This window comes from Ischnura elegans, chromosome 10 (genome assembly GCF_921293095.1).
Source record: "Ischnura elegans chromosome 10, ioIscEleg1.1, whole genome shotgun sequence".
NCBI classification, from domain to species: domain Eukaryota; kingdom Metazoa; phylum Arthropoda; class Insecta; order Odonata; family Coenagrionidae; genus Ischnura; species Ischnura elegans.
The window spans coordinates 29,826,174-29,853,544 of NC_060255.1; the positions used below are offsets into that span (position 1 = coordinate 29,826,174).

Below are 27,371 nucleotides of genomic sequence, written 5' to 3' on the forward strand. Positions count from 1 at the left end.
ACCCTTCTCTCCATATGCCTAATCCCAGACTTTAAATTAACAAACGATCTTTTTGCATGCATCTTTCTCTCTTCTGAATTCTCTCCCCCATTTTCTTTCCAATTACTAAGTTTCGATAATCAATCCACAATTTCGTCAATTATATGAATAATAAAACCCTGGCCCTCTCAAATCTATGAACTAAACAGTATTTCGGCCTCGTTGGCGGTGCGGTAAAGGCCTCATCTGCCAAGCAAGAGGTCGTAGGTTCGGATCCCACCTGGGTAGATTTCTCATATCCAAGGCATGGTTGTTCGTGCACATGTAATTAATAAATTTTATTTAAAACCTTGATTTAAAATACCAATATGCGCTGTTTTCGGTGGTGTGGGGATAAATAGAGAAATAGCAATTCTCCTCGACTATTCCAATTTTTATTTTTCTTTACAATATTGTATGTATTTATGGGTGAATTCCCCGTGTAAGTAACAAAATGTATGTTTCGTTAATTAACTACAGTTAAATGGCGCCTTTTCTATATGCGGTTTTACTTATCAAAAAACATGTAAAACATTCGCACGCTAAGGAGAATGGTCTCCACAATAGGTACACTAAGTCATATTTTGTTCCACGACAGGCTATCAGCATGTAGCCATTAAGGCTGACTCTCTAAAAGGCCTCTGAACTGGAAAACGGTCAAAAGATTTAATTACTTTTCAAAACGCCATATTGCATCCAGTAGAAGTTACCAATCGCAGCGGTTTGCACACTATCACGAAGAAGCTTTGTGTTTGATCCCAGATTAACGGTAAAAAGTTGATTAAACAGCATATATCCTTTCGGTTAATGGGATGTTTGGTGATAGCATTGGTTACCAAATTTGTGTACCTTTCGTTCGCCGCGAGGAGTGGGGAGTAAAGTTAAGGGTTCCAGGGAATGAGTACGCGCTATTAGGACGGAGAGAAGAGATGGAATTGGGAAACGTTCATTAGCAAGAGATACAATCCATTTGGTAGCGAGAGGCAGAAGAGATATCCAACCCAGTGTTCACCTCACCTGAAAGAACACGCCGAGGCTTGCGAAAGGCCAAGTCAATTTTTTTTAAAGAGCAAGAGGATACGGAAGGTAACGGAGTGATGTGGGTACGCATATAGTAACAGGATGCTGGGAAGTTATTTAAGAAGACCCGTTAACATAAAGCACATTTAGGAATTCCGTGCCCGGCTAATACATTTGGGGTGAAAATGGATGATCCTCAGACAACAAACAGATCTTCCGCTTGACGGTTCTTCCCCTCACTCTTGGAATGATAACAAGGGCTGTAAAACAGTTAATCCAGAAGATAATGCCTGAATCGAACAACCGGAACGCATTCTTTCTGCCCATCATGAACTCGAGTTTAAGGACATTCAAGTTTAATTAATGCGAAAACTTATTGAGTGAAAATTTATGGTGCAATGAATCGTCCAAATTAGTTATCCTATTAAGTCATCATCAACTTTAAGCCTACGACTAAGTAATTAAGCCATAAACATCTAATTCAAACAAAATTCGGAATCAAGTGTCACATTAATCTGAAACCCTGAGCAGCGTTAACCTATCTGTGTATTTGTGAACTCTTTTCCCATACATCACCTCATATTGTCCTAAGCCTCATTACTTTGGTAAACCAATTCATCTAAATTGTAGAACGATATACGAATTATCTGAGAAAATATTAACTTTTTAAGCGGGATGAATTGAGATATCAATTACATTAAAACACAAATGAAACATTATATCCATAATTTCGCCATACCAGGTGGAATTGATGTCAACGAATCCAAATAACGACAAATACTCTGAATATATACTTAATAGTGCTATTTCTGTTTCTAACAGTATTGCAATAAATATTGTTAACCAATTGCGGTATAACAAAGTGGATTCGTAACAAAAAATTCACGGAATAATATTTTATGCAATATAAAACAAGAGGTACGATTTTAATGAGCACCACATGCGTCAACAAAGGAACATCCTTTCTCAAATTTGAAAGCCAAGTTTCATAATCGTTCCTTGAAGCACTCATGATATATAAGAGACATTTTCTTGCTATGTGATATTGCTCGGGTTACCCGGTTTAGTTAAAGCACGTATGAATCTCAAGGTAATCGAGTGCATGGTGCTTTGAAATTCTTACGAACCATACGCACGCACCCTGTTGGATGTAAAACTAAGCTTTAGAAAATTAAACAACCCGAGAAAGTCCGCCGCGGAGCATAGCGTGAGAGACTTAATCAATAACTGCTCCTGCATCCAATACCATAACGATCAACGCAATGTAAAACATTCCATCCATTGAGTTCGTACAATCCCTCCACATCCCATACCCCGAGTCTCCACCAAAAGCTCCTAGTCGATCTCCTCCGGGCTGCCCTACCTGTCGACTCCACATTCAACCCGCCTCAGCGCTGTTTCCATTGTTCGTTCCCACGCAGCAGGATTAACTCGCGTGTATATTTCTCGGATGAAGCCCAGAGGGTTTTGCTACACTCTCTTCCTCCCTCGCGGCCACTAGGAATCGATGAGAACGTAGTCTAGTGGAGGAGCCGGAAAAGTACCACTGCGTGATACGATTCCGGAGCGCACAGCATCCCCAGCAGAAGACAACCCCCGGACGTCGGGTTGCCGTGACCTTCAATATGACAAGATAAGGGACCTTCTCCGATCCCGCCTCTCATATCTGCACCGCGTACCTCCACGTAACCACCTCCGGCATTTAGGTACGGTGATTCAAGAGCGAGAGGCGTCGCGGTATAGGAGGGTGTGGGGGGATTGTTCGCGAAGCCCCACTACTCACAAAGCCCGCTACTACGCGTCGGCGATGCCCCAAGAGACCTGACCTGGCTAAACGTGCCGCTGGCGGGAGGAGGAGGGACTTCCACTTCGCAATCAGCTAGGCTTCTCGCCCGAAAAGCTTAAGACTCGCCACCCCCTACTCAAAGAACGAGCTCTCCCGCTCCTAAGTTCCGGTACACTCTCAAGATATCCCCTCTACCCTTTTACACGGTGAGGAAGACTGCTAGCACATGCGACAAAGAGCTCCTCCTACTCCTCCTGGGAGAGACAGTACGACATGATAGTACCTACCCGACTGCTTTCTTGGGGGAAAAAATGAATTCCGGGTACCCAGCGCGACGGATTTTCTTCATCTCCAACGTTTCTTCTTTAAAGCCGCCCAACCCTCGCAGAAAACATCTTTCTACAAGTCCCCACCCGGCCCCCTCGTTTCATCATCATGCTCAACCTCATCACGGGAACGTGGGAAAAAGATTCTGCTATCATCCCCATCCGTTTGCCTTCGCGGTCTTAGCGGGAAAAAGTTTTCCCTGCGTCCCTTCTTCCTCTCACGTTGGAACAATCTCAGTTACAGTTTTCTTGCCTCCCCTCTCAAACCCTTGGCCATTTCTCCGCTCCATTTCCCGAACACTATTTTCTTTTTCTCGCATATCTGTGTCATACCTGTCAAAAGACATTGGGTTATTCCCAATTGCCTATCTCCACCCTGCTCTTGTCAGATAATTACCCGACAGTTATTTAAAATACCACGGCAATCGACAATAATAATTAATTTTGAAGTAAAAAATGGCCAATAAAAATATATAACCGTTTACCAGGTCAAATAACTCAATTCCACAATTTTCATGAAATTAATACTCATTGAGACGCGGTTCATAACTTCGTAAGTATAGCAGCGACTGATCAGTCTTAAATTATTTAGGCTGTTAATGCAAAACGGTAATGGTATTGTGGTTGGTTAAATAAATTGTATACAGTTCATATACGGAGAGCTACAAGATAGGAAATTTTGACACCAATTATTCCAAAAAACAATCATCTAATAATAAAAATTATTTTCAGCTTCTGCATTCAGTCACTATCGTATTCATAAGAAAATTTAACCATGAAATGAATCGATTTTCTGATAAACTGAATGCTAAAAGATTTTCCAATTACTTTTCAATGTTTTTCAGTTGACCTTTAAATATAGCTATGCCTATATGTATAGATGGGCCTATTACAAATGTTGGCGCAAGACTTGACGCTCTTCAGCCGCCTTCTTTTGGACCAGTCTACTTCCACGTCTCCCCGTACGCCTTAAAACCGTTCGACCTGACTGCTCTCCGCCACAGGCGATGTGCCTTCTTTATGATTTGACTCACAAGGGACCAAAAAAGTAGAGAAGACGATAAAGAAGACGTCGAGGGAGGCGTTAGGACCATTCCATTACAACTCTTCCCTCTTTCGTCTACGCTAAGTCCCTGAAGCCATTTTTACACACGTCTCGTAATCCACTCTCTACTACCTACATCGGTGAAGGCACTTGGTCTTGATTGCTCCCTGAAAATTTAGTCATTCTCGAGTGTTTTATGTTTAGCATATACTTTTGACGCTGCTATTATCGTCGAAGTTCTCTATTTTTTTACTTAAATTCCAAACAAGCGCAGTTATTCTCTGTTGGACTTTCATTCTAGTGCACAATATGAATAAAAACTGAAAATATTCCTCTTTCTTTTTCTATCATCATTATTTACCGCGTGTTTTTTTTCCCTTGCCACATTTTTTTCTGAGGAAAAGGACGGATTCTCGGATTTAATTCCCACGCTTCGCCCAGGGGGAGAACCATTTCATCTTGTCGAGATTTTCCCGTGAAATCCGCGCATTGTGACAAGGAAGAGAGATAGAGAGATGGCAGCACAGGTAGAGCACGGCATCCATCGATTAAAATACAATCGGTTTACCTCCGGGAGCAGGGGAGGACACGAGCCGTGAGCCTAAGGTATCTAGCAATTTTTTTTCACAATCCAAGTGACTTTTTTCAACAAGTGAATTTGTATCTTAGTTTTACAGCGAAAAACAAGAGATGCACTGGAAAGTTTAGCTAAAACTGTATGCGAAATCTTGGAAATTCAAATAGTCTACCTCGTGGGATAAGGAAACTCCGAGCAGAATTGAGTTACTCTCTCCTTCTCAATTATCATGTATATGGAAGTGATGTTTAGGGGACTAGATATTGCTATTGAAGTGAAAAACTGGGACACTGGATATAAAAGGAGAATTCATTCCATTAATGAAAAACCTACATTTGTTGCTGGAGGTTATTATTTGTCCACCGAAGTTCATATCCTTACTTTACACTTTATACTTAAGAACGCAAAAAAATCGATACATGGCACTGAAATCTTATTATAATTCAGTATCATTGCCATTTAACCTTTATTCAAAAGATAGTACTTATTTTACGTGGTACAAACTAATATGCAAATCTCAGGTACGCTATATATACTCAAACTTATTGCAACTATCTTGTTTCACTGCCTTCACCACGCAAAAAAAACTACGCATTGTATTGTTTCTAATAGCTCCACCAACTTTTAAGGAATTATTCTGATTGAATAAGTACGTAAATATAAATCAGAGAAAAGGATTTCATCATCTGATTTATCAATTCCTGGTTTTCACTTCGCTGACCGAACGTTCATTTTTAGCTTTATTTAAAATGTATTGGCTACATTTTTTAAGTCTTACTAGGTAAGATAGTCGAATCTGTTAACGAACCCAAAGAAAAATCTTTGGAGCTTAGTAGATGGCCGTGTTTAAAGAATAACGCGTGCAAATTCAAATCCTGAGGAAAGTATGAAGTAAGCATTGCAGCTTACCTCTGCCGCTGGCTTGCCGCCTTTAGAGACACACTCCAGCTGAATTTCTCGGTCCTCAGTGGTCATCAGCGACATGGGGTTGCTGGGGGAGAAGGAGCCGCTGCTTCCGTGTCCGGTAGAAGTGGAGGTGCCACTGGCCGGGGATACGGTGTCGCCCGGCTGCGGAAGGATGCGTGGAGGTTCAGGGGGGACTAGGACGGTAAGGGTGGCGAACCGGGATCGAATCCCGGGCTCACCGCCGGACCCCGCTGACACCTGGCACTGGTACCTTGCGTCATCTTCCAGCCTAACTGGGTGAATTTCTAACGAGTAGTCGCCTGAAATGGATCAGAGATGAAAAATTAATGTAAGAGAAAAAATAGTTAACTGTACAAGATAATTAAGCATTCTACCGACCACGAAACAATTGAACATGTTAAAGCTGAAAAGAAACTTAGCTTTAGCGATGTCTCACTCAAGAGGCGGATTTAACTTCATGAAATTAAATTAAAAATGAGCATATTTGTCATTTAAATTTCATGAAATCCTTTATTTTCCAAGCAATTAACGTTTTTATATCCTAAGTATGTTAAATTTGCGTTAGTTACAGTACTTGTTATGTACAGAGTGCATAATATTTTACGAAAATAACTCCCCAGTAACTTGCCTTTTCTCATATAAGAAATTAAACATCTTGGTTATTTCAATTAGAGAATTACGATATACGTTGACGTTAATAATAAACTAATAAAACTTTGCTTTATTCCACCAATTCATTGAATGGTATGACTAGTTTCGGCGCAGCGGCATCACCTGGTACCTCTTCCTTTCTAAGATTCATGATGATGACGCCGCTGCGTCTAAATTAGTCATACCATTAAATAAATTGGTGGAGTAAAGCAAAGTTTTTTTTAATTTTATAATTACACTAAACTTCGACAAAGTGGATCCTGAGACGATAGAGATAAAGCTGACGTTAATAGTAACTCAAAGAAACAGGGCATTAAATTGATATTTTGAGCGATATTCACCTTCTTCGTCACTTCCGATCATCGCGTATCTCTCAAATCCGGAGAGGTTCCGGTCAGTCCCGAGAGCGAAGTCATCCTTAGTCCACTGCGGCATCCCGGCCCTGCCGATCACCCGACAAGGCAGGGTCACCTTGCTGTTCACCACGGCTGTCTGGTCCATCGGTTGCATCGCGAACTTCTGCTCCGCCGACGCCGCCGGCGACAGCATCAAGATAAAGGCGGTGACGACCATGACGAGCGGTAAGTGTGCCAGTGGTTTCAGGGAACAGGACGGTAGGCGATCGGCGAAGCTTTGAGACTCATGCGTGGTAGTAGACTCATCGGGAACTGTAGACCGGCTATTCCGGTGGCGTCCCCGGCTACAAGACCCCGGGGACTGCAGGGGAACGTCGCGGCCGGGACGGAGTCGCGTCGAGTCGATCGTTCGCTGGTAGCGGTCCCTTCTCATCGGCGTTGTCGAGGGCTTCCTCCTCAGTTGGTGGAGGAGGTTCCTGGAGCAGGTGGTGAGGAGGAGCAGGAGGGAGCGGGGAGAGGAGCGAAGGGGGGAGGCGCAGTCGGGTGCCGCGGATGCCCGTGCCGCACCACCAACGTGGGGGTGTGATGCGGCGGTGGCGGTTGAAGGCAGGGTCTCGTCGCGGAAACGCGGGACTAGGTGAAGCGTAGTGTTGGCGGGCGTGGTTGTCATCTGGTCCAGCCCCATGGCGAAGTCGTCCATCCTGCCACACGTAGGTGAGCCCTGTAAATTCAAGAAGGAAAGGTACTTAGCATGATTTACTCATTATAAATGGAATGTTTTACACTCAACTATAAGAGAAATTAGTCATATATCTTGTTCGCTCTGCCTATGGTGAATAGATATTGACTCATGTAATCAATCATAGGCTGGTTGTATGTGGAAAGTGGGTACGTGGCTCCACCACCTCAAGATGCTTATGAAAGAGGCAATTTTTAAAAATTCTGTCGTCATTTCGTTCGCTTTGTGACTAGTAAAATTGAGCTTCAGTCGCTTAATTTCAAATAAATAACTTTTTCATTAAAATAAAGAGAATATTTCGCACTATGATTGTTGTTATGTTTTTTTTAACCTCAACCATGAGAAGACCGTATTCCTGTCCGTGTCTTGTGTGCCCCCAGAAGAATCCTAGATCTACCCTTGCACAGTTTTTGAATAAATGAATTGAGAAGAAACACGTATTAATTCAAGCCATTATTTATATGGACAATAAGTATTAGGTTCATTCTATTTCATTCAGTGATATTAATAAAAAATATTCTTTATGAATACTCTACTCTCTGTGGTTTCATCAGCGAAGAAGGTACAAAGCATTCCAAACTATGGAATTGAAGATTACAAATGGGATATATCCCCACAAATGAAGGCATATGGTTATCCATACCATACACGAAAAAATTACAATTTATCCATATTTTAATTGAGGAATCATAGCCTTTTTTCTCACATTCACGCACTCACTAGACATTTTAGGTGATTTCAAATGAATCAGAAAGTCACTTGGCAACAGTTCTTTAATTCCAATTAAACTGTTGATGGAATTCTGGAAACAGTAGAAGTGGTATCCAATTAAGCATCGTTAAATTTGGTAACTGGAATTCTAAACTGTAAAAATTGATAAAAATATAAGTAACTGTTAAAACCATTCCTTTATTTCTTCTAAAATTGACTAAAAATAGCACTAAGTAACATAATATTAGTAAAATTCGGCGAAATATTGCATTTACTGGTATCAAAAAACACCAAAGATCGTGGAGGCAAGAAAAAATACACAATCTGACCTAAACTAAATGATAGACCACGTTGATTAAATGCCATGACATGAAAAGAAGGATTAACATACATCAGTTCGTCATGTGCTATTTTTTAGCTATGATGAAAAGAAAAATGTATAATATTTTTACTATTATATTTTATTCTTTTTTCATCCATTCTTTGACCGTAAACGCTAAAATTCAAAAGAGAATTGCTTTTTTGGCGCAGAGAACCGCGTAAAACGGCGAGAAAAAATTTGACCTATTCTATCACTCAGACATCAGAATGAATATCACAAATTTTCCCACACAAATGCCACCTCTTTTGAGCAATACAGTGAAATGAATAATATCACCCATGACTGCAATGCAAGCATCACGGTTTACTTCCATCACAGCTTCCACTTTTTACACCGAAATTCCATTAGGCTGACTAACCTTTCAACGTTTCCTATAGTGAACTGATATTAAAATGCCGTCAAAAAATAAACTCTCCCAGCAGCCGCATCGAAATTATTCCAGTATGAAATAGATAGAAAAGAATCATCGCACAATGTGATCAACAGTTGCATTTGAAAGGATTTAAAAGTAAAAGAAAATAAAGTTCATTGATGCTGCGCGGCTATCTAGAACATATAAAAAAAAACGAACGACTATTCGCATATTTTGTACAATACATTTCACATCTCGATGCCCTTTCATTCGGGGCACGTTCGAATAGCATTAAACCTGTGCAACTTCGAAGCCCACGTTAAGCACAACAAGGGAGAGGGTCATAAAAACCCTTGGGTGTCGATATTAATGATTTCAAAACGACGGGAGAATAAAAGGGCTTTGATTCGTAACCACGACACCTGCCTCATATTTATTATTCCGAGAGTGGAATCCGGAACCCATAGACATACACCGGAGAACGTGGTGGAGAAATCTTAAAACTTCCAATGGAAGAAAAACGAAAAGTGCAAGGGGAAAACCGATCGACGAAAAAGAAAACAATACACCATATTCCCCTCCTGGATCCTCAGCACGTATGTCCAAGACGGAAATACTGCGCGGAGAAAATATAATAAGAGACAAAATAAAACCGCAAAGAATTATTTCCAGGCCACCGAAGGATTCTTCCTTCCCACCCATACCAATTTCCATTGGCGTGAAACGCTTCAATATTGTTGTCCTCCTGTCTTCCCTATACTCTGACCAAGAAAAAAAGGTGCGGAGGATGAGGCAAAAATAAAAATTGGTTCGGAGAGAAAATGGGTGAAAAAAAATAAGTTTATTCCTCATCCCATTACGTGGATGAGAACGAGATGGAGGCAAAGAGGAGTCAGTTGTTTTGGGGGGAGAGGCGAGGGAAAGGGAAGGAAAATACGACATCAGGTCGCCGTGAAACCCTATTGTTTATCTAAATGGGTGACAAAGTCAATTCCGATAGGCTTAAGGGCTTCTTCCCTTTCCCATGTTCGCCTCTGCCTTTCCCTTTAGCCCCTGGGCCTCCTACTCATTTCCTCTCGCAAAACTCCCCATTCTCCCATTCCCCACGAAGACCGAACGAATTCCTTTGCATACACCGCGAAAAACGAGGGGAACCCCGGAAAAAAGAGGAGGGTGAAAATATAATAAAATGGGCAGGTTAGGAGGGGAAAAAATTGTGAGGGTGGAAGAGAGAGACCGAAATGGTTTTTTTTTTTTGAGAGAATGTATGCACACATTTATATAACGCGTATAAAAAAAGGGCGCGCGGGGGAAAATGGTTGAGTTGGCTTGCGAGCCTAACGGAGAGAGAGGGTTTGGTATGGCGCGAAAAGGACTTGGCGGTGTAGGGAAACGGAGTGTCGCAATAAATGCATTCGTTTCGGGGGGAGAAAGAAATTAGTGCGGGGACGAAGAGGGAGGAATAACAAGCGGAGAATAGGGGCGAAAACTGTAAAATACAAAAGAGGTGCTTCTGCACTGCAGCCATGGAGTTTAAAAACTTCCGTGCACGAAAGCGTGAACTCCGCATAAAACTTCCCTTTTAGATTATCCACCGAATACAATACATATTAAGCGTATATTTGACCCGGGACTTTCCTAATTAGGCTTTGTGCTTGCGCGGACGAGGTGTTTATCAAACGCCAAAGACAATACTAACGTTAATTACAAGTTGGTAACTACTTCGGTGCGCATGGCTTCCTCGTAATACTAGGCCAAAATCAATTGTGGCAGAGTAAATCGTATATAGGGATGTGAAGGGTGATCATTCAATACGCAATTAGGCTTCAGCTATAGGAAATACTCAATATACCCTAAACTTGTAGTGATGTCAGAAATACTTCGGTAAAATTAGCAAGGTTTAACACTCAATCATAATATCACAAAGTACACCTCACAGCGAAATTAATTACACACTCTGGTTTATTTTAGGGAGGAAGATATTTTTGATTTATTTTCCTTTGCCGCTTTTTCTAACTTACACTTACTTTAACCAATAGTTTGTGGTTTAAAATTATTGAAATTAATATTTTCACCAATTATCTGTCTGCTTACATGGGTTTACATGAAAAACAATATCTTTGTTTACTAATAACTTCTACACTCCATATTTACACACACTGCTTCTATCTTCCGTCGAGCACAAGATTTACCTCATTGATAAATTGATTTATTATGCTCTCTGGATTCTGGAATCGTAATTTAGATTTATTTAGGGAATCTAAAATTTTCACCTGACAGTCCATCGTATTCCCCCATGAACTGCTAATGAATGTGACATACTCTGCCTTTTAGCACAAAAAAACTGTTTCAAGAATATACATTTTTCTCGGAATTGATACGCTAAAAAGTACCATATATCGTAGAAATATTAAAATGCAGGTCGGGAATACGAGAATATAAATAAAATCTTACTCTTCTATTTCACTCTAAACTAATATTCCCTTTCATAGCTAAAGAGAAAAAAGCAAAGGAAAGCCTTAAAGTGATACATTTTCGAATACATATTATGGGAAGACCTAAGAATTTAAAGAACAATCAATGTTAAAGGGTTGAGAAACAAGATCCACTTTCCCAGCCTAGTTAATACTCTACAACTAACAATAAAAATGATTTATTACAAGGAAGATATATGCTTCGAGCATGGTACAATTCAAAAACTAAACCCAGAGTGGCGAAATTACAAGGAAGTTACAGGAGATCAAACTTTTTCAGCTTGGAAAAAGCCATAAAGTACTAGCAAAATTTTTTTCAGTAGAGGGACACAAAGTCAAAATTACGACGCGAAAACAACTGCGTATTCTTTGAGGTCTCCTTTCATGTGGTAATGCCCGCGCTGAGAGGCTAATGAAGGGCGTAATATAACTGCGGAATAAGCAGGAAAAATAAACGTAAAGAATGCCGCTTTTTATCCAGACTTGGAATTGCAACGCTGACGGACAAACTGTGGTGCAAGGAGTAGGGTCGCAATAATCGTAGATGCTCGAACGTGGAGCTCTAGGGAAAACGGGGATGTTTATGGTGGGTGTGCACAAAGCAGGTGGGTTGGGAGAAGGTATAGCCAATGGTGTTGGCGTAAATGCAGAATGCACAGCAGATTATGGTAAAATGGATGTGCCGCACAAACCTGTGATAGGCAGGCAGGTGGGAATGAGATGGAATAGGACAAGTGAACCAAGATAAGAGAGATTTGCGTATGCCTTATTACCCTCGCAGAGGTGAGACAAAGGGGGCAAAAGTATTGCCGTATAGGACGGCATAAATATGAATATTTAAAATTTCACTACGTGTCCTTGTCCAGATAGTTGCGGGCAAAAATACGAATCTATTTCCCAAAGTGAGCAAAGGTAAATATTCCTTAATTCGGGAAAATTTTGGCGAAGTAGTTGAATACATGAAAAAATATGCTTCACACATGATTATCTTATTTCATTTTTCTTGAATAAATATATTTACTCCATGCAGCATCGAAAAACAAGCATAATTATTTGGCCATTTATAATCCCGATTCATTGGGAATCAGAATATATATTTAGATGCGCAACTTTGAAACATGTGAAATATTATTAAAGAGTAGGTTGGAGTCAATTATTGTCCATAAACTTATTAAAAGTGAAAGACAAAACAAGTGACATTCGAGTGGCGATTAAATAATTATTAACTTAAAATGGTTTACTCAAGTTCCCTCTAGTGGGTGAGTTCATCTACTCCAAGGATACAGCATTTTTCTCGTACCCAAAACATTATGAATCTTTAAATAGAGAAAGTCGTTGAATACGCTCTTTGAAAATTGTAAATTTACCAAGCAGAAATAATGTTTCAAGAGCAAGGGAGAACGAGGAATAAATGCAAAATATTGACACTTAAAACAGGTGATTTATCCTAATTACACTCTGCTATTATAGTATCCGAAAATAAAGAGAACTTCTCCGAATCTTGAGGAGTGAGAAAGCTGACTGTACACGTTATATATACCTACTTCCAGAGGAACGGTAAAAGACCGATAAATTAAGATGATAACTGGATTCAAAGAAAGTTTTCTCTCCGGTAGCAGCGATAAAAGCGAGAGGAATTGAACACAACAGAGTTCTGAGGTAAAAAAAACTCAAGCGAAGGAAGGGAAGGTTGGGTTGGGTGGGGAAAATGAAATCCGGGACGAAAAAAAACGAAGAGTGCCGTTTCACGATCTCTCCCGCACTTCCTTCCGACTCCCCAGGGAATCGAGTTCGAACGCAAGAGATGCGGGGTCGTAGGGGCAAGCCTCGGGTTGCGCCAAGCTTTCGAAGCTGTAGCGATCATAGAAGTGGAAAATGTTAGAGTGAGCACCAGAGTTACAGTACGATCGTATGGCATGTGCATAGAAGATAAAACTATTTGTACGACCGGAAACGCAAGAAATATGTACTACGTAAAATAAATTTTAAAAATACGAAGGTCTATACCGCGCGAAAAGTTATTGGAATCGCATTGTAAAAGAGGTGATTGGAAAGAGCCAGAAATAAAGAACTTAAATGAGTCAAAGGTTTCCTGTTAAGCAACAGCAACAATCGAGATAGAACCAATTAAGGCAGTCAAGAATATGAATAAATAAATAAACAAAATACCGAAAAGAATTTGGCTCCAGATTGTACCTCTTATGACGATGGCAGACAGCCTTTAAAAACGTTGACCAATTACCCAAAGCCATACTCTGTGGTAAATCCGAGAATACACCGGGAGAAACTAAATTTTTGCATGTATAAAACATGTTAACCGTATAGAAACCCAGTTTTCCGGAAATTCGGATGAGGATTTCTAGTGAAGCAAATAAAAATGACGCATCGATGACGCAGCTTTCGAAATTCCTCCATATTTCCAGAATTTAGTTATTTCCATACATTGTCCATGCTCCTCCCAATCATAGGTTATTTTAAACAATTAGTACTCAGAGCTTCATAGCTTTATGTAAATTATATGTACTACAGTGAAGAGGCAGGAGATATGTCCGAATGCTGCGCAAACTGAAAAAGCACAAAAAGAGCCCTGATATGGTCGAAATATTAAAGGGTCCCAGAAGGGACTGGAAAGAAAAATATTCCCCTTTCCTCTCTCCAAGACGAAGAAATTCCTTCGAAGTCAGCCCATTCTTATCCCGACCAACCCAGACACACCAACACCGTTACCGCTTCCGCGATTCAAACAGGCGGATTTCTTTCCCACGTATTATTTTTTCGCCTCGTCTTTTAATGTTCAAATTCCCCTTTTTCCCCCAATAGTCTCCCGTTCGCCGGCTTTATATATCTTTTCATTGGCTGTGCCAGAGGGAAAGGGGATTTTTCGGCCCCGCGACGAAAATAAAAGGTTTCGTTAAGATTGTGGAGTTTAATGGCCCAATAAATAAGCGTACGGGCGTCCGTCTTCCCATGGCTCCTCTTGCGCCCTCTTACATTCATCTTTTTTCTTTCCCTCCTTGCGCGAAATGCAAGACCATCGCCGTACTACACAATCCGTAAAAATACCCGCCCCAACGGAGATACAGGATGTAATCAAAGAAAAAAATCTTTGTTACTTATTTTTAATGTTTTCATCAAACTTTCGATATTCCAGAGAGTTTCAAAAAATCGTTTCTTCTAAAACTTCATCCTCCACAATATAGTACGGTACGGTCTGTTCCGCGAACAATGGCTTTCTAAGGTCCCAAGAAAACAGACTGCCTTTGAATTTTGATTTAATAGAAAATAATAAATCTAAGGTGCTGTGCACGTAATTTATTATTTTCAAGAGAAAGTATTTTATGCACGATGGATATGAGTTATCCAGCAACAGAACAAGATAAAATAATGTTCTTAAATAAAATAAACGCTGAATCGCTCAAAAGATAAATATGTATCTTCAACGAATATCAGCTTCGCAAAGTCTGAATTTCGCCTTTGGTAGAACCGATGTAAAAAGTGACTTCCCAGATAAAGTCAATAAGATACAAAACCATGAAATCATTTAGTAAATTCCTAGTGTTAAGTTTCATGTCTTAAGCGGCCTCTTGCTTTGATTGCTCTTGATTTGATTGATTCACGGTTTGATGATACACATTAAACGTTCGTTTGGCCGATGATTTTCTTCATAATTTCAACAATTTACACTTTACGTAAGTGAAATAAGAAAAGGATGAATAGAGCTACATAACTCCGCCGGTAATCCATGGGCAGAGCACACAATCGTCTCCTCGATTAAATGATAGAATGAGGAAACACCTGAGTTCACCACACGAAATTAAGTCTTTGAGGCCTGTCCTACAGGTACCAACCTCATTGTCATAAAACTTCCCAAAATGATATATTTATATACCTACACATTTAACTCTCTAGCCTTCGACACCTGACTCGATGCCTTCCACTCTAAAAGGAGTCTCTCGAGACGATTGAGTCTTGTGAAGTGAAAAGTGTGTGAAATCTGAATGGGGGTTGGACGTTGAAAGGAGAAACGGCATTAGGGGAATCAAAGGTGGACTTTAATGGGGCAGTCTACCCCGGCGGAAACCGCAATGTTCCAAAAATAACAGCAGGGATAAGTCCTCTGCATTTGCATGAAACTTTCTGCAAAAATGCATTAGCAAATATTTTACTTTACTACACAAAATATACTGACCCATATTAAGAGGTTTGCGGATAAACATAAGTAACCATCTAGAATTATCCCTAAGTAATTTAAATAATGTAGATAAAAGATTCTCTGGATAAAGATATATTTTATTAAAAAAAGTCGCGGACTAATCAAACAATCCTCATATTTCATTCGTAAATAAAGGTATACATGCAATTTACATTCAGCGAGTTAGGACAATATTTGCATTTTTATACTGGATATCTAAATTTTTGTGATTAATATTGCACGCAAAGATGTCGTGAAATGAGAGAAAAAACGCCCAAGTCCATTTATCCTAAATTTCTACGCTATAATGAACATTCTCCGTACTGTAAATTTAATTCTTTTTTCATATTTTTGGCTAACTAAGCTGTTACCTTTACGTTTAATGTTAGCAATTCCTATGAAGAATTTCCTTATTTGTCCCCTGGATGTCTTACTGGCTGATTTGCGTTGTCATTTATCTTGCAAACCTCGTAAGTTGATGTTCCAAAGGAGTTAGCTCTTCAAGCAATCTTTGAATTCTATATATTCTAAAATGAACACAGAATAAACAGAAATTTTCTAAATAGACATGATATCTTGATGTCAGTAATGTGGATGATTGTAATAAATTAAGGGTTTAAAATTTAATTCGAAATGACCCATACCCTTTATTCTAGGTAGTGTGAAACTCCCGCCATTCTAGTGTTAAAGGGATCGGGGTTTCGGGAGAAGGACTCTCTGGCGGCTTAGCCCCGGAAGCGAATCCTCTTGGGGATGCAAATGCAGAGGAAGGAAACGGTAAGGGGTCCTAGGAAGGGGTTCCTCAGAGTGAAGGCTGGGTCTGCCATAGTGTGCGGGGAAGGAGGATGTGAGTGGTTCCCTCGGCTGCGGAGAGAGGGGGTTGTGAAACCTCACTGAGAACGCAGCGCCGCGGGGCGGTAGACCGGGGAATCACTGTCGGAGAGAGCGCGCGCCCTCTCCCTCCATTTTCTCCATCGCTTCGCTCTTTCACAATTGAAATCCGTTTTATGCCTTTTCCTCCCATTGAAAGCCGGACGGAAGGAAAAAAGGAGTGAGAAATAGGTCGAGATAGGGACGATGAGGTAAGTCCGTTGAGAAATCCAGAAAAGGCCAGGAGAGAGTGGGTGAAATGAACTGTCTCTGTTCCCAAGAGGACCAAAGGGTGGCGAGAGAAAGGCCCTCCGTTTATCTAGTGTACCCAGCTTCATCAATTCTCTCTCTTCCTACCTACGAATACGAACGAAAGCTGCTTTGAATCCTCCTCGATTGAACACAACGGAAGTAATAAAAGGCGATGAAATTTCTAGGCATGTGCTATTTACCGCAAGGCCGCAACCAGAAACATTTTAGGTACATTGACGGATGGGGTAAATATCGGGCGTGTTAATTTGTAGGGCATGGGCGTGCCCGGCGGGGGGCAGAGGGAGGCAACTTCCCCCAAGATGCAAAAATAAATTTAGTTCAAAACAAAAGTTATGAACAAATTTTCCTTTTGAAGAAAAATGATAGTAGTGTAAGACATGGAACTAAAATAAAAATAATTATTTTTTCAAGCAAATTATTATAAAAACTAACACATTGCTGTCATAGTTGCCTTAAAATCTTGGTTTCATTAACCTTTTCTGAGCAAAAAGTTACAACTCGAATGACAGCCAGTACCCCCCTCTAGTTTTGATTCTAGGTACACCTATGTTGTAGGGGCCACACTTAAGTCCCTACCTCCCTAATATTTGGGGGAAATGGTTGTTGAACACCTAAGGCCTACGCTACACCCCGCTTGCTACAACCTCCCAAATTGGGCCTTAAATCTCAGGAAAAAGTAAATTTGAAACATTTACAACACAATCGCCCAAAAGCCGACATTACCAATATCTTTCATCACAACTTTTGTTCTTATTGAAATGCAAACGCAGTTGATTCATGTCATTAAGGCACGTTATTCCGTGCATAATCCTTGACTGCGTTGTATGATGGATTTTCGTCTTACATCATACTAACTTTGTTAAAGAACAGCTTGTTTCTAACCCCATTTTTACATTGGTTCTATATAACGACGCTTATAATTGCGCAAAATGCAATTCTGATGGTTCGCCATGAATCCATATAGGAAGTACAGGAAGAAAAAAAGCTCACTTGTCAACGTTTTTACTCTCCGCACCATATGATAGCATTTGCTCCACGCCTCTCGGGCGGTTTGCAGGATAGGTATCATGCTGAATTTTCTTCGCCAATTTACTCCATTCCCTCCTCTTCAGACTCGAGGCTACATACTTCAACTTCTCACTGCCACCCCATGACAGAATAGAAAACGAGAGATGTTGAAGAAAAATATTTCATCCCCGTAAAGTTCTCTACAAAAGACTAACGCCTGATTCTCCACGACGCGGTCCTCGGAGTTGAAATCCCCACCAACCCTCGCTGCTTCCCTCGGGCCATCTCATTTTCGCCCCGGCCCGACGGCTATCCAACCGTCGAGCACCTTTCCCACATTTGACGACATAAAAGGGTTCCCGTCCGGCTATTCGTAAAATAAGAATAAACCGCCATATTGCTCGGAGAAAGGTGCTCGATAAATTCCTGGATGATGTCACTCAAGGAAGTTTCATGCGGAGTAATCGGTTACCATGTTTTGCATCCTTCTTTGGAAAGCCATGAAATAACTGAGTTATCGAAAGAGGCGATAGTTGACCCTAACGTATCAAATTAGCGCAAATGATTCTGAAATTTCTCCATAAATAAGTGAAGGAATGAATTATGTAAGGAAAGAAAACCTCACCACTCACATAGTCCACGGAAGTAAGTTTAAATAGTATCGGAGAAAAAATTAAATTTGCACTACTAATATAATAAAAATCAGAGATCATAAAAAATATGCATAGTATAGTATGAAAAAAATCGTAGAAAATGTGGACGAGCAAAAAAATTCCTTTACCTTCTTAATCATCTCCTTATTGTTGAATATGAAATGGCTTAAAATGATTGGCATTGACACCCATTGCCTGACCAAGTTCTGAAATTCTATATATTAATATAATTACCTATTAGTACATTAATTTTTACGAATGGCGGTGGTCGATACACTACAACGTCAGGAAAGCCCATTACGAGGTAGATTTAGCTCTGATTAAATTCCTTTCGCAGGAGAGAAACTTAAAAATAATGCGTGAAGTATGCTTAAATCAATTTTGAATTATAACCGGACGCGAAATATATTCACAAACCTTGATTTTGAATCAATCATAAATGCGTGAAATATTAACCAAACATAATTTTTAAAATGCAAAAAGGCAAAAAAATAACCAAAGCTAGGTCCAAAGAACGTATGCTTCTAATCATACAAATAGCAGAGATAAAACTTCTAGGTAGCACAATTATGATGTAGTACTTGTTGCAGTAATGTAGTGGCAGCAATTTAGATTGCGAAATCAGTTTTATTTCCCCAAAAAAAATAACCAAAGCTAGGTCCAAAGAACGTATGCTTCTAATCATACAAAAAGCAGAGATAAAACTTCTAGGTAGCACAATTATGATGTAGTACGTGTTGCAGTAATGTAGTGGCAGCAATTTAGATTGCGAAATCAGTTTTATTTCCTCACACACAACAGACGAACAATATTGTAACAAAAAATGGCGAAAAGAGGAGCTCTCCCTGGGTTTCAAAAGGCTATTTACTAGGTCACCAGAAGAAAGCCATGTACTGTGAAAACCGTTGAAGAAATAACGAAATCTATTCATCGGAATTAAGTAAAAATATTTCGGTCGCATAAAGCACAAATAAACGAGATAAAAAAGATGAAATGAACGAATCAAGAGCGACATCCACAAGTCGACGTGAAGGGAATTGGTTTTGCACAAAGGACAGAAATTACCAGCAACGAAAAGAAACATTCTGCCTCACGCGATATAGAAATTCTTCCCCGATTCCGGCGCAGATAGAACTTACTATCGAACGACTCTATCCAATCTGCTTCAAAACGAAGAGGAATACTCACTTGCGAGAAAAACCTATTCGCCCTCGGCTAAATATCGTGCGTCCTCCGACCAAATCTCCAAGTTGTAGCAAAATTGGACGTATTTTTTTCTGGCTTCGAAAACATTTTTCACTATTCTCTTTGTAAATACAAAAACAAGGAAAAATAGGATATTATTTTTGCCTACTTTTCCGCAAAACGTGATAAAAAAGACAGGAGAATACACGATTTTTCCCCTAAAATCCACGGAATTCAATGTTAATAGGATGGAAAAAACATCTTCATTCACACTTTTTTGCAAAAAACAGAGTTTATCAAATAAAGTTTGCTTATAATGTGAAAAAAATTAGCACAGGAAATCTGGATGAACCAAAAACATTTTTTAAATCTTATATTATCCCCTACATACTGTGGAATATTTATTTATTTATTTATTTATGTCACAAAAAACAGCACTAAGGCCTTTACATTGGGCTTATAAACAAAATAAATTATATAAATATAATAATGAATATGTAAAAAAAATAATAATATCATAAGTAACAATCATTTTCAGCTTATACAACAGATACAAAGGTCAGTGTCAGAAAGATAGACTTTTCACTTGGTTATTAAAATTAGAGCGGGAGGCGAAGATGTCAAGAGAGGAAGAAGTATTGGAGACTGAATTGAAAATAGAAGCTAGGCGGGAAAAGAGGGATCGTTGAGATATTGCCAGACGGAAGTTGGGCTGGTGTAGAAGTTCAGTATTGCGGGTTTTGCGAGCAGGAATTCGTAGTGAAAAGAAAGATAGGAGATCACTGGATCTGAAGGACCCATTTAAGATGCGGTAAAGAAATTTGATGTCTAATGTCAATCTGCGGTGGTTGGGGTGTAATAATCCAAGTGAAAGAAGTATTTCGGCACGTGAAGAGAATCTGAAACGGCTCAAAAACAATGATACGAAAAATATAATTGGTACAATACGAAGGTGTAAAAACTATCAACCGTATTTTCCTTCACCAAACATAAATCTATCAATTTAGTTGGATCACGAAATACCTCAATTTATCTTTTTAGCTTAGTTTTCACTATTTTTCTATCGAAACTCTTAATCGCAATTTTTCTCATACCTTCAGAACCGAATGACCTCTTCATCTAGTTTCCACACGTCCAACTCGAAAAATAAATGGGATGAGATATGAATCGTCTCCTGAAACCTTAAGCGTTGGGGATATATCTTCCCTATTTTCACACACTCCGGTAAATATATGAACAAAAGAAATCAAATCCACGTGAGGAAGTGATAACAGATCTGAGTTACCTTTGGGAATACGAGAACAAGGAACGAAAATTCGGGGATGAAATGAAAAAGTGAAGAACTTCTATTAACTGGCTCTATCTGGAGCATCAAATAACTGAGAACACTATAACATGGTAAAGGGAGTTGAATTACGTGACTTGCTTTCTCTATTCAGTCCAATAGCACCAGCGCAAACACTCGAATACTTTTTTTTTAACTTCACTATCAATTAGCCTCAGTTCGGTCATTACAAGCTTGGCTCGAAGCATCGAATGACCTCAGCTTTCACGAGAGCATTAGCGGGAAAACAACAAGGCCAAGCGAGGACCACGACTGCTCGTTAGCGCATGTTTACTCACGAAATTCGCTTGTCCCTATGAAAGGAAAGCGGTGATGGCTACTATATAGTATCGGAATTGGCAATGCTTCGGTCGAATTCTGCGATGAACGACGCATCGAACTCTCAAAGGCAGAATAGGACTAAGCTTAGAGAGTTATAACACGTTTTCGGAAACTTTTAATATGAATTGAATCGAGGTTATCTCCAGCAGGCGAATGTTACTTTAACGTTTCTGATGTAATTAGCTTCCTGTCTAAGAGTGAAAGAAAATACACGTTTTGGATGAATAAAATTTCAACTTTTTTTCCACACAATTTTCATTAAAACATGGCAATGGTGTTGGAAACCAACAAAATATACGTTACTATGAAACAAATTAAGAGTTTCATAGTTTATGATAAATTGACACGATAAATTGAATTCCTCTTGTCTCAGAATGTAGTCAACGTCGGGTAAAAATTTATTTAAAATATGCGTTTTTTAATATTTATATTTACATAAGGTAACAATGAATGCATGTTTAAAGTATAATTTTTTCTATTTTACATGCATCTGCAATGATATATGATGGAACAAAATGAATTAACTACTATTTATGTCTCTTGGGTAAAGATTTGGCATAAAATAATGGAGAAAGAAATTACGGTGAAAAAATATCATTCACAAAGGAAGCACAGGAAAAATAAAAAATAACGCTGAGGCTGAATGATACTTGATTTTGACATCAAATAAATGTCAAATACGCTGGGCAACAACATAAGGCTTCTTAAAGGATGGAGAAAAAAATATGTACCTCTACTAAATTTCAATAGAATAAGCATTATTGTTGCTGACGTGTACTCCAATTACAAGGTAAGAAGAAATACCCATAGAAGAAAAGAATTCTGTGAATAGATTTTATCTTAGTACTAAGAGAAATGTTTCTAAGAATTGAGAAAAATATGAACGGCTGCCAGAAAAAAATGAAGAAGAAATGGAGAGAATTTTAACGCATCATCTTACAGGAAAACTAGGGCGCAGGGACCACTAAAAATACTACTGAAAGATCAATTTATTATTTGCTAAAACTTGTTTCACGAGTTAATAAATAAAAAGCTACTGGAAAATTTTCTTCAAACGTTTTAATTTTACTGAGAAAAATTGCAACTACCTCTAATTTCAATTTCTCTTTAACCAACCCACCATCAGGAACACCTCAAGGTAATACAATACGCGTTGAAAGCGGTCGTAAAAGAAAATTTAAGTACATATTTGTGAATTTGACAGAAGTTTTTTGATTGATTATTATGTTAGAACTCAAACACATAACGCCGGAGAAAACTCTCTATATTGTTTCATAAACCATAACCATCAACTAGGTACTACAAAGGTGAAGAAAACAAAAAAAAACGTATTAAAAGTGATTGTGAAATGGAAATTTAAGAATTTGTGGGAAATTGAATACGCCTTTTTGAACGATTAATGTTTTAGAATTCCTCAAGAAAGCCTGGGATAACTCTCTATATTGTTTCGCAAGCTACAACTCGCACCTAGGTACATTACCGTTCTGAGATAGCAACCTCTTGACAGTCATCGGCATGTCACGTCCAATTACAACCTCATCGAGGTGAACCATTTAAACTTTGAACTAACCATTTAAAAGCGCTCGTCGCACACCCTTCCCTACGTAAACTGCACAGGCATATTCGTACTCCACGTATGAGCACCGGCTGGAGTCCTTTCCACCTAGCTCCCAGCATGACCCTCATTTTCATCCACACGGCCAATTCACAGGTCTCCGGTTGCAAGGCGGGACGGATCCCCAGGGCATTTTCTGCTTCACACAAGCTCACAAATACACTCTCTACCTCGTACGCAAATACCCATCGCTCTTGTCTTTACCAACCGCCCCTATGAACCACACAGGAAGTATTTCTTGGTGGACCCAGCTCCTGTGTTGTGGATCACCAAAAGACGACCCCTGAGAAGGGGTGAGGATAACGGGGAAGGAAAACAGGGTTTAGAGTATGATGCGAGAGCTCCTGTCTTCAAAGGGCAGTTTGCCGTCCATGCCTAGTTACGGGAAATTATGGCTTAACCTTCTATAGGGATTTTGACAAGCGGGTGCCTTAATCCATATGGAGAGCAATGAATAACCTAAGAAATAAAATCTTAAAGCTAATTTACTGACTGCCGAATACGGAGTGACAGCAGTTAACAATTGAAAGGAATTGCATTCCAAAGAAAAAAAATCATTTTATTTTCTTTAAGGCTCACAACGAAATGAATGTTTATGAAGTGTCTATGTACCTTATTACCCAAACTATCAAATGGCGAACTTGTGCTTTATTTTCCACTACTGCTCTCTACATTCATAACTCCAGCATATGCTTAAAAAATGAAAAAGGCTTAGAAGCCTATATTCAGGGTGGATTAAAGGCAGTTCACGACTTTCCACGGCGCCTTGAAAATACGTAATATCTCTCATCGATAATGCATCACCTAAGCAAAAAATTCTCCAATTTTCTCTAAAAAATTTACTTTACCTAGTAAAACACCTCCTGTTTTGAAGAGCAAGTTTAATAATTATCATTTTTTATTTTTTTCCACGTAATCTGGGGGAATAGGCAAGGCGCCTCCCAATTTATTCTTCCATGCCATTACATCCTTTATATTATACTTAAATGCAATTTTTCACACCTCATAATTCAACGGCATACTCAAACCGATAGAACAGTCCCTTCAAGGGCTTAGTCCCTCGCTCATGAGCAGGTGAATCGACTCCGTTTCGTGGCATTGTAGCTCACCGTGGGCACGAGAGAGCTTAGCGAAGGCAGAGAGACCTTCCGCTGGGCGCTGCGGATGCGGTTGGGTGCGGGATAAATGGAGCAAACACTCGGCAGCGTCGTGAAGCAGGGCTCCGTCATTAGTTTATCGTATATTAATTAATTGGAGGTAGTTTCCTTTGAGTAAACTCCTGAGGGTGCTCAAGTTAGTTCCGATCTGAAAGGAGTAGTTGCGTGAGCGGAGGGACCCGTGGCGGAGAGGTAGAAGAATCGCAGTAAAATAAAAGAGTGGGGCAGAGCAGGTTAAGCAGTGGGAATAGGTTGTTCTAACTAAAGGCGAGCGCCGCCGCGCCACATAATAGCCAAACAAAATCTACGATGAACGATGCATTAAGCTCTCAAAGGTATAGCAGAACTAAGTGTATGGAGCTGTATCAGGTTTTCATAAACTTTTAACATGAACTTAATCAAGGTTATATCTAACAGACGAATGTTGATAGTGAAGTGATACCTACTACAGATGACAGAAAAAGTCTCAATGTTACGCCTTCTGGTTGGACTAAATGTCTTAGAAGAGCCGTATCCCTCGAATGTGAAGCATATTTTTACAGAATGCAAGAAGAAAATCGGTTAAAAATTTACAATTGTTTTCATAAGGGAAGGGGAAATGAAGGGTTAATTACGGGAACTCTGAAATTATCCTTTACTCTCTAACCCGGATGATGTGGAGATGGATTGATATTTCTCGGATGAACCTTTTCTAAGTTTAGCTGATAGGAGTAATAAGTAAGCTGCGTCAAAGCTATCTTAGGAAAGCTTACTGATGATAAAGTAGACGAAAAGCAGTCTCAAAGCCTTCTGCCCTCAGTGGCAAACGCAGTTTAGGAAGTTGATTTGCTCCTTTTGAGTCTTCCTGACAAGGAAAAAGGTTTGCATTTTCATCGTGCACATTTTGAAAATCAAATGCACATTGGCCAAAACTCTTCTCCCTCAAGATATTTCTATGGATAGGGGAAGAGGCAAAAACTTCATATGACTGCAATCAACCCATGTATCGAAAACTTAATCCATGAACTTAGTAAAATGCAAAGGAAAGCTGCGCGATTCGTCAAAGCTGCTACGGGCGTACAGACAGCTTTATCCACATGTTAAGCGAGTTAGGGTGGGAGCCGCTAGAGACTCGGAGGCTGCGATTTATATAACGGATAGCTATAGGATTTTTTTTCCCACAAATCCTAGAGGACTTTAATAAATGCTATTCGTAATTATGCTTGAGCCTTTGCTTTTTATAAGTAAAAGGCTGCTGTCCTAACCCCCCTGCCGCACGCCTTTTTATGTGGATTGGGCGGTAGTAAGTAGATGTAGATATTTCTTCCCTAAAATCACGTGAAAAAGCGTGGCAATACTAGGACAAATGCATATTAACCAAACGCGATGGCTCTATGGATAGCTACTTGGGGGCGATGGGCAAGAGAATGCATGGGGAAGGCACAAAGGACGCCTCGGGTGAGGAGAAAGGGAACCTGGGTGGGGAACGCGTCGCCCCCTTCGGGACTTGGGATTTGCATGCATAACGTGCTCATGTTAACATTGATGTTCCGATTCGATGTGTACCTTGTGCCCTATCGAGGACGGAAACCGTGCCCAGAGTCGACGTGCTGAGGAGGAGGGCGACAAAAATGCGGTTAAATTGGCCAATTTATCTCCCTTCCCTCAATTTAACCCACGGCTTGGCTGCACCCCCCTCCAACCTTTCTGTATAAACCGCAATCCCTTATCCTCCCTTCCTCACAAAATACCATTTCAAGGAGATGGGTAGCGAGTGGTATGTATTTCTGGAATCTTCCTTTTCAAAAATGTATAAATGACTACAACGGCAACTACAGCGAGCAAAAAGGTATAGGTGTACATTAGGGCGGATCGGAAAAATCGATTTTTTTCAAATCCATCTGGCCCACTGAAAACAAGTTGTGGGACCTATCAAAAATAAGGCCTGAAAAATTTGAGACATCTAGGTGAACCCCTGACCCTCGCTCAAATGCAATTTAGGGGGGGAGGGTCAAGATTCGAGAAATGTAATATTTTATGGTCATTTCCTATAGATTTTGCCGAGTTACTGCCCTTTAGGGCCAAAATTTCATGCATTTTGACGTATCTGCCACCGTTTAGCCACAAAATGCCTAAATTGAGTCCGCGTCCGCGAAGAAAATATTCCAACGCCCACGCAGCGTCGCGGATACAAGAGCCGCAGGCCGATCCCCTCCCCTCCCCGCTCGCTCCTACCCCTGCCACGCTTCCAATACAGCAAAATTCATTCCGCGTATGCTGCTAGGAGGTCGTTTATCTTTGATAATATAAATAGGAAGATGGTAGAAGGTAATAAAGGAAGCTTAGTAAGACGACTTGTCCCTTATTAGATTCCTCGTCGGGGTTAAACAAATCGATGTTACCAACTTTTAGAGAAGTGATGGAATAGTTTTAGATCCGAGAACGCAGGAAAGGAGCCTACGGTCCATGAAAAGGCCTCTCGAGTGGCTATAAAGGTGTGCGAACTATGGTGACGCTTCCCTTCCATTATGTGTGTAACTAAATGGATTTAGCGATGGAACAGGAAGTACTAAAACTTACGGAAAATGGGAATAGGCCAAAAGTAGGGTTTTAGCTGAAGTACAAAACTCAAGCACTTTTGACAGAACATTTGAAATTATGCGATATTTTTGCGTGTAAGTGCAACAAGGAGCATAATGTTCTCCCCAATGAAGAAGTATGTTGAGAGACCAGCGGACGAAACTATAGGAGTGGCTATAAAGGTGTGCTAACTTCGGATATGCGCTCCAATTTCGGTTTTGTCCGACAGATGTGATTAAATGGATTTTGGGCCAAAGCCGCTCGCGTCCCCTCCCCTCAAGCCACTCCCACGCGTCAAATGCACCAAAATTCACACCAAGTGCGTCTTACTTCGTTAGTCTAAATATTTAATGTTTCAGTATCGTCTGTGGAGGAACAATCACGAAAGAATTTTTCAATTACCTGCTTTCCAATCTGTATTTCTTATGTCAGTGTCATTCCTCATCTTTCGCTGTTGTCAACAAAGTTTTGGTGAATTTCTTCACGAATCTCTCGTCCGTATGTATTATAAAAAGAAATATTTCACTTCAAATTTGAACGTTCATGAATAGATTTTTGAAAATCCACAGCACTAAGTTCAGATGTAGCCGGAGGTACTGTGGTCTCTCTCCAATATGTCATCAGCGAGTAGTCATTAAAGTTGATATTAAATTCCAGCAATTCAAAAAATCTCGGATCGGCCGCCAAACGCATACTTGCAACAATGCAAAGTCGGTCCTTAGATTGCCCTCCCAATGTTTATGTCGCAAATCTAGGTCAACTTAGTGCAATTAGCAAATAGACCTCTGTAAGAGATGAAATATGATTTGATGCTTTCCCGGCGAATGAT

General features: G+C 40.0%; 1 protein-coding gene across 6 annotated transcripts in view; it reads right to left on the reverse strand.

Moving 5' to 3' along the window:
- LOC124166530 (irregular chiasm C-roughest protein-like) overlaps nucleotides 1–27,371 on the reverse strand; it is a 766,129-nt gene that overhangs the window by 103,577 nt on the left and 635,181 nt on the right. For all 6 annotated transcript variants that reach the window (XM_046544081.1, XM_046544080.1, XM_046544078.1 and 3 more), the window contains 2 exons: nucleotides 6,692–7,427; nucleotides 5,682–5,998 (listed from right to left, as the gene is read on the reverse strand). In XM_046544081.1, the coding sequence (XP_046400037.1) occupies nucleotides 5,682–5,998; nucleotides 6,692–7,427 (1,053 nt within the window). The remainder of the gene's footprint in view (nucleotides 1–5,681; nucleotides 5,999–6,691; nucleotides 7,428–27,371) is intronic.